At 41.0% G+C, this 13,367-nt stretch overlaps 1 protein-coding gene across 11 annotated transcripts in view; it reads left to right on the top strand.

Annotated features, from left to right (window-relative positions):
* The window catches only part of UBR2 (ubiquitin protein ligase E3 component n-recognin 2), a 130,833-nt gene extending 119,490 nt beyond the window's left edge, over positions 1–11,343 (top strand). For 8 of the 11 annotated variants that reach the window (XM_058306746.2, XM_071218455.1, XM_058306747.2 and 5 more), the window contains 5 exons: positions 44–100; positions 4,120–4,197; positions 5,751–5,921; positions 7,660–7,761; positions 9,223–11,343. In XM_058306746.2, coding sequence (XP_058162729.1) covers positions 44–100; positions 4,120–4,197; positions 5,751–5,921; positions 7,660–7,761; positions 9,223–9,364 — 550 coding nt within the window. In that variant the 3' untranslated portion in view covers positions 9,365–11,343. Of the gene's footprint in view, positions 1–43; positions 101–2,663; positions 2,927–4,119; positions 4,198–5,750; positions 5,922–7,659; positions 7,762–9,222 lie in introns of all 11 variants that reach the window. The other 3 variants (XR_011650053.1, XR_011650054.1, XR_011650055.1) reach the window with 1 other exon arrangement.
* The last annotated feature ends 2,024 nt before the right edge of the window (positions 11,344–13,367 follow it).

Below are 13,367 nucleotides of genomic sequence, written 5' to 3' on the forward strand. Positions count from 1 at the left end.
AAGTAAAAATGTTTTGTGTTTTCTCCTCCTGTTTACATTAAAGTTGGTGTCAAAACAGTGAAGTTAAAAGATACCTCGAAGGTGAAAGAGATGCTATAAGGTAAGTTAAAGATTGGCAAAGCCTAGGTTGGGGGAGGAGAGGATGTAAGATGTAAGCACTGTGTTCCTTCAAAACTGACTTCTCAAGCCTTCAATGAGTCTAAGTATGAATTCTTGTCCTCCTACTTTCTTCTTAGTTTAATGAGACTGTAAATTCTGTAAAATAATCAGAATTAGGAATACAATCCACTATAGTGCATTATTCTTAGCAGAAGATAAAATTATTATATTTTGGAATATTTGCTTTTAAAAAACATAGATCCTTTTCTAGGTTTTTTCTTAGCTTTTTCTTAAAATCTTTATTATGGAAAATTTCAAACTTTACAAAAGTGGAAAGAATAGTATAAAGAGGCCCCATGTATTTGTCACTCAGCTTTAGTAAATAGCAAATCATGGCCAATCATTTTTATTTTTTTCAGTTTATTTGTTTGAACCAGTATCCAAATAAGATCCTAGTATATTGCTATTAGTTTGATAATGTCTTCGAAATCTCTCTTAAGCTATAGGCTCCTTCTCCTATATATTTGTTGAAGAAATGGAGTCATTTTTCCTATAAAGATTTTTATAGCCTGGATTTTTCTGATTCCTTCCTCTTGGTGCTGTCATTTAACTAACATGTTCTTCTAAAAGCTATTTCCTCTAATTAGCTCTTGGAGGCTTGTTTAGGTTCAGTTTCAAGTTCAATTTTTGGTTTTGTTTTCCCAAAAATATTTTCTAGGTGCTGTATGTGCCTTCATGAGAGGCGCACATGATGTCTGATCATCTCTTTTTGTGATGTTATCAGCAGCCTTTGACAATTGTTGCCTTTTCCTTGACATTTTAGTTCTATCATTCCTTGTTTATTTATTAGCAGAAATAGTTTCTTTATAGAAGAAATTTATTTCCCTCAACTCTTTAGTCATCCTGAAGTACAGTTTGTTTGGCATAGGTAGGATTGAGTCTTTCCTGTTACTTAGCAGTGTTCAAAATAAAGAGTTGCTTTCCCAGCATCTTCCAGAGGTGACCAGTGAGTTTGTTGTGACCTTTTTGGTTTTGTTTGTTTTTAGTATCACGAACTCATGTTTGTGTTTCAGTGCATTGCAGATGCTGTTTTTATTGGCCCACGGAGGTATCTACAAGTCCTTTTTTTTCTTTTTAAGGTACTGGGGCCAGGGATTAAACCTGGGACCTCATATGTAGGAAGCTGGCGCTCAGCCATTGAGCCGCATTGGCTCCCCTGAGTTGTTTTTTCATTTGTTTGCTTGTTGTTTTTTGGTGTTTTGGAGGCACCAGGAACTAAATCCAGAATCTTCCCCTGTGGGGAGCAGGCGCACAAACAACTACTGGAGCCACTCTCCTCTCAGTAGCCTTTGTGCATCTCTTTGCTTTCTGGTTGACCAGTTGTTCCAGGCTCATCTTATGTAACTCCTGCCCCAGACCTATAATCAGCCTTTTCTCCATTGTGCCTGGGCTCCCTATAATTGGAAATGTTATTTAAGGTATTTAAAGATCCAGCTTGGTACTGGGGAGGTCATTGTTTCCCGACCTTTTCAGTGGACAGAGCCAGGATTTTTTTTTTTTTTTTTTTTTTTTTTGTCATACACTACATCATGATTTCATACTATAATTTCTGATTCAAATTTTTTTAGTGTTGAAAATCTTAGTTCCTAATGGCATTAATAGAATTACTTATTTGCTTTGTCCTATGACAATTTTATAATACAATAGGATTACCAGAAACAGTATGATATTTTTTAGTTTATCCCACTAGGAATCTGCCATCAAATTTTTTTTTTTTTAATTTATTTCTCTCCTCTTCCTCCTCCACCCCCCCCCCCATTGTCTGCTCTCCATGTCCATTCACTATGTGTTCTTCTGTGTCTGCCTGCATACTTGTCAGCAGCACCAGGAATCTGTGTCTCTCTTTGTTGTGTCATCTTGCTGCATCAGCTCTCCATGTGTGCGGCACCACACCTGGGCAGGCTGCGCAGGGCAGCGCTCCTTGCGAGGCACACTCCTTGCACGTGGGGCTCCCCTACCCGGGGGACACCCCTGCGTGGCATGGCACTCCTTGCGCGCATCAGCACTGCGCATGGGCCAGCTCACCATATAGGTCGGGAGGCCCTGGGTTTAAACCTTGGACCTCCTATATGGTAGGCGGACACTCTATCAGTTGAGCCAAATCTGCTTCCCTAAATTATTTTTAAAGGTGCTACTTAAAATAGGTTTTTTTCTGTGTGGGTAGGTCACCAATTGGATAAATAGTTAGGTTCAGTTGTTTCATTTGGCTTTCTACTTTCAGATATTTCCTTTTTTCCAGTTTTGTTTTATAATTATTTAAAATATTTACTTGGTTCCACAGTCAAATCTATAAATCAAATCAAGCTTCCATCCCTATCCCCTCCCCCCATGTCATTTTTCCCCTTAGATTTACTTAGATTACTTTTTTAGTATCCAGTCTATCTTTTCTCTCTTTCTCTTTTTGTTTTTTAATGTAAAGAAGATATATATTCAAGTATAAACTTCTCTTCCACCTTGCACCATTCTTCATTCCTTTTTACATTTGCTCTTTCCCAATTCTGTAGGAAAGTGCTATGCTGGGTGATAACAGAGTTTTCATCCCCTTGGTTCTACTAAATACAGCAACCATGAATATAAAAACCAGTAGGGGAAGCAGCTGTGGCTCAATCAGTTGCGCTCCCGTCTACCATATGGGAGGCCCTGGGTTCGCGTTCCAAGGCCTCCTTGTGAAGGCAGGCTCGCCTGCACACCAGCGAGAGCTGCCAGCCTGCAAGCGCTGCAGAGTGCCGCCCAGCCCGCAAGCACCGTGGAGAGCCAACTCAGCAAGGTGATGCAACAAAAAGGGAGACGAGTAAAAACACAGAAGAGCGCACAACAGATGGACACAGAGAGCAGACAACAAGCAAGGGGGGGATTAATTTTTTTAAATTAAATTTAAAAATAAAAACAAGTAAACTAAAGGAGATTAACTCTTCTATTTATTTACTTTTACAAATATCCTATCCCAATCCAGAGATGGTAACTCCCAGACTGATTAGGTTGATCCACATGAAATTCCAGGTTTTATAAGTCAAAAATGGTTGAGGGGAGCAAGTGTAGTTCAGTGGTCAAACACCCGCTTCCCATGTACGAGGTCCTGGGTTCAATCCCCGGTATTTCCTTAAAAAAAAAAAAGAGTTATCAGTAGTCTCACAATGTGTTTCAATCCTGTGGTCAGAAACCTCTTAGGTGGAACAGTAGTTCTCAAATTGAAGTATACATCAGACTAAAAAAAAAATACTCAGGCCCCTTACCTATCAAATCCAGTTTCTCTAAAGTTGGGGTCCTCACATGATATTCCTCAAAAGTTCTTGTATGTAACCCTGATGAATAACTACTGTCTTAAGTATTGCCTCTCAGTTTAAATCTATAGTTGCAGTAGGTAATGCAGCAGAAGACCACATGGCCTTGCTCATGCTAGGCAGGTGTGTGCACGTGGAAGTGCCTGACACTGAGTGGGTCCACGAATGCTATTGGAGTTGGACCTAAATTTTGTCTGAATTAACTCGACTCATAGAATCAAAGTGGCCTGATGGCTCTAATGTAAAGAAAATCTATCTATCCTCCCTTCTCTCTCCCTACTCATTTCTGCCTTCACACAGCCCCCGTGAGCCTGCATGTCCTGTCTTGTCTTCTCTGGCCTCAGCTCTGTGGCGAGGCTCTGCAGTAGTGTTGTTCAGGTAGAAGGCTAGGGATGAGGGTCCTGGCTCGCCCCTCTCTTCCTTCCCAGAGCTATCCAATTTTCACTTAAATGGAAAAAATACTAAGCACCGTCACTACTGTCCTGGTAGTTTGTTCTGAGTTCTTCTAGAGCTCAGAACCCTAAGGCACAGTGTCATTTCTTTAAGAATACTCTTGCGCTGCTGGTAATGCATGGTAGTACATGATTGCTCAGATTCACACTCTTCCTTTATTTGTTTTGACTGAGTTACCCTGTCATTATCATATGACCTCATGTTAACTGGTTCTTTTTCCTTTTAGCTATCCAAGAGAATCTAACAAACTAATAGAGCTTCCAGAGGATTACAGCAGCCTCATTAATCAAGCATCTAATTTCTCGTAAGTTTTGATATTAGAGTATTAAGCATTTCCTACCACTGGAAATATTCACCCACTCCCTCAATACAAAGAATTTGAGAGATTTTTTTGTTGTTGTTTGCTTTATTTGGGTAGAGAAATAATAACATTGGTAGTCAGTAGTTAACATTACACTGCCTAACTTGTCAAAAAATAAGATAGGGGCAGAGGTGGTAGCTTGATTCATAGAAGATTAGCTGCATGACAATTTTGCTAAAATAATAAGAGCCCTTAGCGTTTTTTAATATATTATAAAATATTTAGCATAGAAGCAGCATAAAGAATAATACAGCAAGTGCTTATCTAGCTGACACCCCATGTAAGAAATAAAACATTACCTAGGGAAGCGGCTGTGGCTCAATCAGCTGGGCTCCCATCTACCATGTGGGGACCTGGGTTCACGTCCCAGGGCCTCCTTGTGAAGGCAGGCTCGCCCTTGCACCATGGAGAGCGGGTGCAGCAAGGTGACGCAACAAAGGGAGACAAGCAGATACAGAAAAAACGTGCAGCAAATGGACACAGAGAAGAGACAGAAAAGAAATGAACAAGCCACAAGAGGACATTAAATAAATAAATCTTAAAAATAAAACATTACCTAGACAGTTGAAGCTCCCTGTGGGTCCCTTCTCTGTTTCATTCCCCACCCCCCTTCCCCTGCAGAGATCTTACTATTCAACATATGGTATTGGGCATTCCTGTGCATTTAGCCCTTAACTGCATACCTTTATACTCCTAAAGCAATATTATTTTGCATGTTTTAAGCTTTATTGAAATAGCATTGTATTGTGCATGTTCTACAGCTTTCTTCACTCAGCATTGTTTATAAGATTCATCCATGTAGATGCATTAAATTTGTTTCATTGATTTTCACTGTTCTATAGTATTTCCTTACATGACAGTAGCACAGTTTATTTCTCTTTACTCCTATTCATGATGGAGCATTTCCATTTTGGGGCTCTTAAAAACAATGCTATTTTTTAAAAAAACAATGCTATTATAAACATCATTGTAATGTTCTTTTGTGTACATGTTAAAGTTTCCTAGGCCATCTCCAACTCTACTTTTTCAAAATTCATTTCTTTTTAAAGATTTATTTATTTATTTAATTCCCCCCCTCCCCCGGTTGTCTGTTCTCTGTATCTATTTGCTGCGTCTTGTTTCTTTGTCCGCTTCTGTTGTCATCAGCTGCACGGGAAGTGTGGGGCAGCGCCATTCCTGGGCAGGCTGCACTTTGTTTTGCGCTGGGCGGCTCTCCTTACGGGGCGCACTCCTTGCGCGTGGGGCTCCCCTACGCGGGGACACCCCTGCGTGGCAGGGCACTCCTTGCACGCATCAGCACTGTGCATGGGCCAGCTCCACACGGGTCAAGGAGGCCTGGGGTTTGAACCGCGGACCTCCCATATGGTAGATGGACACCCTAACCACTGGGCCAAGTCCGTTTCCCCTCAAAATTCATTTCTGAAGTGGTTTTAGCACCACCAATTATTTAGCCACTCTTTTAGAGAAATGACTTGTGTTTCCTTTGTTCCATGGAGATGCCCCAAATCAGGTGGTGATAAAAGCAGAACCCCAACTCTGTGCCTCGTGTGTGGAACCCTGCTGTGCTCTCAGAGCTACTGCTGTCAGACTGAACTGGAAGGGGAGGACGTAGGAGCCTGCACAGCTCACACCTACTCCTGTGGCTCTGGGGTGAGCATCTTCCTGAGGTAAGACCCTGTAGTGAGTTTTTTAGCTTTGGCTCTGCCTCAGTATATGCCTGGTGAGGGGGTGGCACAGGACCACCATTCTCATGTGTTTTAGTCATTTGAAGAACGTGGGAAGCCTTGTCTCCTCACATCTCACATTTGGCTCATGTGTTTCCATTCCTCTCCCTGCCCTCTACCCCTACCCCCATCCCCAGGTCACAATTCTATTCTGTTTTTTTCATGTTTCATTCTAATATGAAACTTTCAGCTGTCCCTGATTTTTCTACCCAAACCCAGGCAGAATTACCCTTCTGTTGTATACTCATGGCTTTTGCATTTTACCTCTATCTGTACATGTCACAGGCTGACATATAGTGTGCATTCAATAATATACAACAAATATTTACTTGCTACCTATTATGTACTAGGCATTGAGAATGCAGTAGTCACCAAAGCAGGTGAAACCTTACCTTCATGGAGGTCATTTTCCTAGGGAGGGAGACAGAAAATACACAAGACTGGTAAGAAAAATATTATAGTATGTTAGTGATATTTGCGGAAGAAAAAAATTAAACAGGGAGAGGGATATGAAAGGGCAACTCAGGGCATGAATTTTAGAGAACCAGGGAAGCCTCACTGAGAAAATGCCTTTTGAGTAAAGACTTTAAGAAAATGGGGGGCAACTTTCTAGTAAGGGAACAATAAGGAAACTGGTGTCACTGGATTGGAGTGCACAAGGAAGAGAGTTGTGGAGGGCATGTCCTAGTAAGATCTCTGCGTAAGATGAAAGCCATTTCCGAGTTTTGAGCAGAGAAGGGATAAGGGCTTAGCTTCTCTGAAACATAGATTAATCATATCCTAATATCTTAGTATCCCCCAGTACCTGGCGATTTTTAGTGCATAATAGGTTTTAATAAACATTTGTTGAATTAAACTGACTTATTAATACCCAAAAAATGCATATATATATATATATATATATATATATATATATATATCTCAGATATCTAAAGAGAACAAGAAGCAAATTTTTAAATAGCTTGGAAGAAAGGTAAATACAGCATTTTTCCTTGCCCACCATATTTTCAGATTCTTTTAGTCATATACAAAGTGGTAGCTTTATGTCTCAAGTCAACCTAATTCATAATATTTCTGCATCATTTTTTAAATGAATAATTTCACGTTATTAGTTAAATTTGGTATCTATTTTATGTTTAGAGGTTAACTTTCTTTCTTACACTTAAGAATATTTTAAATGCTATTATCATTTGAGCCACCTGATTCCTAATCCTATATGACCCTCCCCATAAATATAGTAGTTTTTTTGTATTTTTAGAGATTTTGGACCACATCTGTTTTAGGGTACTTTAGGGAAACAGAATCAACGGGAGATACCTGTCGATAGTAAGAGATTTTATCAGAGTTTCTCATGCAACCATGGGGATACACAAGTCCAGGTTCCTCGGGCAGGCTGCAACCAGGGGCTCCAGTGAAAGTCCAGTGAAGGTCCTTGATGAGTTCAGGGAGACATTGGCTGTCCAAAGACGAGCTGGGGAATTCTCTAATAGTAGTTCTTAATTATAAATAGTCATTTTATTTTATTTTGAGAACTTGGGCAGATGTGTTGATACTTTTAAGTGTCTCTTTGCTGTAAATGCTAATTCTTCTCTTCAGCACTTGTTTTACTTACTATAAGGCTTCAATCTATTTTTAACTGATTAACAGTAAATAAACGTGTGTATAAATGGTCTCTCTACAGAGTTCGGGAGTGTCAGGTGCTGTTTTTAGCTGGCAAAACCAAAGGCTGTTTTTATGCTCCTCCTTACCTTGATGACTACGGGGAGACTGACCAGGGACTCAGGTGAGGGCACCTGGGGGACTGGGCTGTCTGACTGTGGGCCTCCAGAGCCTTTCAGCACAGGGTGAATGAGAGGAGAGATGGTCCATGTGGTTCTGACAACCAGGGGTATGAGCCGTAGCTGATTCTGGCACAGGGGGCTCTGTTGATCCATGGGCTCTTTTCGGAGAATGGCACCATGGCTGTAGTAGTTTGGCATGATGGCCATCAGGATAAATAAGGGAAAAGAATAGGACAGAGTACAACTTTATTTCCATTTATCACTTATTAGAACTGTTTGAATAATTGTGTGCCATGCACAGCATCAGAACATGACAGGGCTCACCCATTCTGACTTGTGCAGCATTATGTAGGGGAGACTGATGATCTTTTGAGTGACTTAGAAGAGCAAACCAATTTAATTAAGAGAGGTGCTTAACTTATTACATAAGGATCTGGGAGACAGAGATTTAGAAGACACAGGGCAATATAACAGTATTTTTTTGTCTTTTTAGGAGGTACCAGTAATTGAACCTAGAACCTTGTATGTGGGAAGCAGGTGTTCGACCACTGGGCTATAGCCACTACCCAGTGAGAGTTGTTTTTTCATTTGTTTTTAGGAGATACCAGAGACCAAACCTGGGACCTCATACATGGAAAGCAGGCACTCAACCACTTGAGTTACAATCTGCTCCCCTATATATATTTACAGCATTTTGAGGCTTAGTCAACTGCTACTCTTCCATTATATCATCATCAAATGCTAACATTTCCCTCAGACATTGTTAAAGAACCTTTTTTAGATCATCTCCTTTTCCCCAAAGGAAGTGAAAGTTTTAACCTAGATACAGCTGTACAGCCTTGGGGGCATGAATCGAAGGGCTGGAACCAAGGCAAGACCATTAGTGAGCTGTCTCAGGCACTTGACTGCAAGGTTCTGGGTACTTCCCACCTGAGCTCTGAACTGGGAGCAAAGGTGCACAGCTAAGTGCCGTTGGGCCAGGCATAAAATGAGCAAAACCTGTGCTTATGATTAAATTAGACCCTAAAGTGATTCATACTTGGCTGTTGTGCTTACTTTGTGGCTGAAAGACTTGCTCTCTGAGTAACATCATTACTGACTTCCCACCCTCCTACCTTCTCCCCTGCCCTCCCCCCTTCTCTTTCACATTTACCAACAAACTGGATATTGAATGGGCTAGTTTTAGCCTCTCAATCCAAACCCTCCTGTTTCACCTCCACTTTGTAGTGTAGCTTGTGTACATTTTCCTCTTCTTTTCAGCAGATCTTATTAGCCTTCACTTGTTCCTAGCAAACCTTGAGAGCTAATGTATTAACATCCACAGTTGCCTGCCAAACAGAAATTTTGCAGAGGGTCTGAAACCAATCATTTATAATCTTTCCTAAGTCAAGAAGGGTTGGAGTATAATATATATATGAATGTGAATAATAGAATGCATCCTGAGTGATATGTGTCTTTTCCAGGCGGGGAAATCCTTTACATTTGTGCAAAGAGCGCTTTAAGAAGATTCAGAAGCTCTGGCAGCAGCACAGTATCACAGAGGAAATTGGACATGCACAGGAAGCAAATCAGGCACTGGTTGGCATTGACTGGCAACATTTATAATTACTTCACTACCAAAAAATATAAACTTTGATTTTTTGTAACCCAGCTGGCTTTTCAAGAAAGAGAATAGGAAATAAGGTCTACTGAATTTGGAAATAAATTCTTTATTTAAGCTTTCCTTCCCAGTTTTATTTTTATAGTTTCTGGCTCTAAGGACTGGTTGAAAATCATCTACCATCAGCAGATTCCTTTGTATCATTGGCTGTTTTCCTCCATTGTAACTTCTTGGGTTTTAGGATCCAACAAGGCTTCTTTTCCTGGCACTAGAGCACAGCCCCTGGTGGAAGTCTGACCGAGTTCTGCCATTCCCAGTAAGCCAAGACATTTTATGTTATTGATTATAGTGAACTACAGGCCTTCAGCTGATTTGACAGAGACAAAAAAGTCTCTGATCTTTTGGGGTCATACTTCCTGGTCCCTCTCAGTGACTGTCAACATTGGGACTTGGTTGATTTCCCCCTCTGTTGAAGGGATCCTTAACTCTTAAGAGCAAAGCAGTTGATTGTGAAGGTGTCCAAAATTATCAGGGATTGGGAGGCACTCGTGAGTTTCTTAGTATGTTGGGTGGTTTTTCACTGCTGTAGAGAGTTGACTTGTTTTATTTTACTTTCAGCTTTGAGAAAACTCACTTTAAAGGGATTTTTGAGAACCTAATATCCTAACTTTTCAGATGGTAATATTCTCTGGTATCATTTCTAAGACTAAATTGAGAACATGTATGCATCTAGAATCAAATGCTAGCAAAAAAAAAAAAAGAGGTACTCAGTGTTTTAAGGTTCCCCCATCCCCACCCCTACCAGCATTTCCTGGAATAAATGAATTGCTACTTACCTACTGGCTCAGTGCAATCCTGGGACTGCCTGTGTGCCCAGGCTTGTTTATTTCTTTTTAAGCATTATTATTCTCACTAGGAGGTGCCTTCCTAGAATGATAGCCACTTTAGAACAATAGCTTACAATTATTATTTACCACATGACCACTCTCGAATGATACACACTCTAAAAGCTTATATACTAGCAGAGAGTGATAGCAGATTTAGTGGAGGAGTAAATTCTAGGCCTCTGTAAGGTGGGCTAAAGGGTAAATGAATAAGAGAGAGGCTTTTACAACCAGTGTAAGTGACACTTTCAGTTTTTTTTTTTGAACTGTGCATCTATGAGTTCCTTTCCACACAGCTCAGTCCACTCCACAGTATTCCCAGGAAGAACGTCAGAAATCCAGACCTTAGACTAAAATCAGTAGCTGCAGAAGCAGCTTTACTGCGTTCTCTCCAGGGTAGAATGTGATGAAAGAGCCTCCTCCTCTTGGAAGAATGGCTGAACCCTTCCTGCTTGGGACTGGCTCACCCGCTGTGAGAAAGACCAACAGGAAGAAAATAAAGTAGAACCCAGCTCTCCCCTTTTTTTCTGGCCTCTCTTCCTTTTGTAAGATCCAGTTATTTGGGCTGTGGATGATATAATAATTTTTAATGTTTAATTTTGGCCTTAGTCACATCCTAGTTACTTCAAGCTTTTAAGTCCGGCGTCTTTTGGTTTTTCTCCATAGGTTTGCCACATTACATTTAAAATTACAAGACCAGGTTTCTCCCTCTATTGGTGGATTATAAACATTTTCACCAAATCATTTTCAGGCCTGACTGCGTAGATGCCTGGAATTAACAGACAGAGGATATCCCTGGATTCCAGTCTCTGAAAATGAATTCACTAAAATAGCAACATACACACACTTTTATCTTCTGGTGTGTGTATTGTTAAGCTAGTTGTCTTCCCTACCTAACGAATCATCTTAGTTTTATGATTTGTTCGCATGTATTATGTTTATTGTAGAAATGTTTATATGTTTTCCATATCAGGGAAATTCATACATGTTTAATAAATTGGCTATGACTTTAATATCTATGGGGAACTTGTAAAATTTGGAATGTATCATATGTAAAAAGTTTAAAGATATCCAAATAAATGCTTTAGTTGTTGACATTAGTTTGCATTGGCCTACTTCTTTCTGTTTTGTTTCACATTCTTAAATGCCACAGAAGTGTCCCCCATGTCACCTTGCTACAAGTAAAGTGGGACATCCGAATTAGCTTGAAATCTAAGATGCTTATATGATTAGTGTCGATTATGGCCATTAGCCTAACCATCTCGACCTTGCCAGAGAAAGCCTGATCATCATTTCAGTAGATTAAATTTCATATTCATTGGTTATGACAGCTTGTGACCTTTCCAAACCATGAGCGACCTCAAATCATAGGAAAACAGGGCACTCAGCATCTCTCCCACAGCTCCAAGACCTGTCTCCAAGTTTAAACTCTTCTTGGGTTCATCCTTACCTGATGATCTCCAGATCCTTGTCCTTACACAGTCCCCAAACATTTTCTCATTATGAAAGACCCATGGGGGAAGGATTCTCCACCGTATGTGTTGGTGAGTCATTGCCTTTGAGAGCTGTCATGCTTTTCGCAATCTTTTTGAAAGGACATCATCACACTATAGAAGCAGGGTTTCCCTTTGTGCTTTCCCTACCTGTGAATAATCAGGGCTGTTCCCTGGTCTCACGGTCTTCAGCCCCAGGGCTCCTTGATGCCCTCTGACATGCTCCTTGCTCTGTCCTCCCCCTTCCTTCTTTTTAAAGTCAGGTTTATTGAGATATGTTTTACAAACATATCACCCTTGTCAGTGGACAGTTTTGTGCATTTTGACAATGTACAATTGTTTAAGAACCACCACAATCAAGAAATAGAGTAGTTCCATCCTTCTGGAAAATCCCCACATGCCACTTTGTAGTCATCTTTTCTCCCCAGTCCCTGGCAACCACTAATCTTTTTATGTTTGTTTGCCTTTTCCAGAATGTTGTATTTCATGCCTAGCCTTTTGGTCTGGCTTCTTTCACTAAGAGGAATGATACATTTGTGACCATCCAAGTCTTTGCTCTCCCTTTTATCGCTGAGTAGTAGTCCGTTGTTCAGACGTTTGTGCATGCATCAGCTGAAGTTCATTTGGGCAACTTTTGGTGACTGTGAATAAAACCTCTGTAAACATTTGTGTTTTTTGTATGAACCTAAGTGTTTCCCTTAGGGAAACAGCTTGGAGTCATCACTTACATCTTAATCTTTTCTCTACTCCATCCTTGGAGCACAATGTTCTCTAATCTCTGACTTTGCTGTTTGCACCCATCCTTGGTATTGGAGGACAGGATTTACTATGTTTGAGGTAAGGACTGATGTTTCCACCCTGCAAGCAAAGTTTTTATTCAATAAGAACCAAAAAGACATCCCATCTCTTCTCTAGACTTGATAGTGTTCCACAGGGACATTCCTAATTCCTAACTAAAGGTGCTGCTGGCTGGCCGTGCTGTCATCAGAGCCATCTTTTTATCCTGTAGCTGGAGAGCGAGAGGCCCTAATTCATTTGGTCCCCTCTGCCTGGCTTAGCTGCCAGCCTGCTGGCCTAGCGTCACATATAGGTGCCCAGACGAGGAGGAGTGTACAGAGCATGCACCTAATCTTACTGCCTTGTGTTGAGGTTACCCAGGCTTAATTTGCTAGTGTTGGTGAACACCTGCCCCCACTGCCCCCTGGCCTCAGTGCTCAGTACCTGCCTCTTCTCAGTTCTGGACTTGAAACATGTTGCAAGAGGCTATCTATGGGTTCTTGAGCTGAGGCCACAAATTCTGGGATATCCCTCTTCCTACATTTTCAGAATAAGTAGTCATTCCCTGCTTCGTCACCATGGAGTGTTTTAAAAATAAAAGTCTGGGGACTGGACATGGCACAAGCAGTTGAGCCTCTGCTTCCCACATGGGCGGTCCCAGGTTCAGTTCCCAGTGCCTCCTAAAAGCAAAAAATCAAATCAAATGATAAAACCAGGGGAGCCCATGTGGCTCAGTGGCTGAACACCAGCTTCCCACATACGAGGTCCCAGGTTCAATCCCCGGCACCCAGTACCTCAATTTTTTTTTAAATCAGAAGTTGTAAAGCCCTGTTTTTCCCTCAGTGCCAGGGGCT

Source organism: Dasypus novemcinctus, chromosome 11 (assembly GCF_030445035.2).
Source record: "Dasypus novemcinctus isolate mDasNov1 chromosome 11, mDasNov1.1.hap2, whole genome shotgun sequence".
NCBI lineage: Eukaryota > Metazoa > Chordata > Mammalia > Cingulata > Dasypodidae > Dasypus > Dasypus novemcinctus.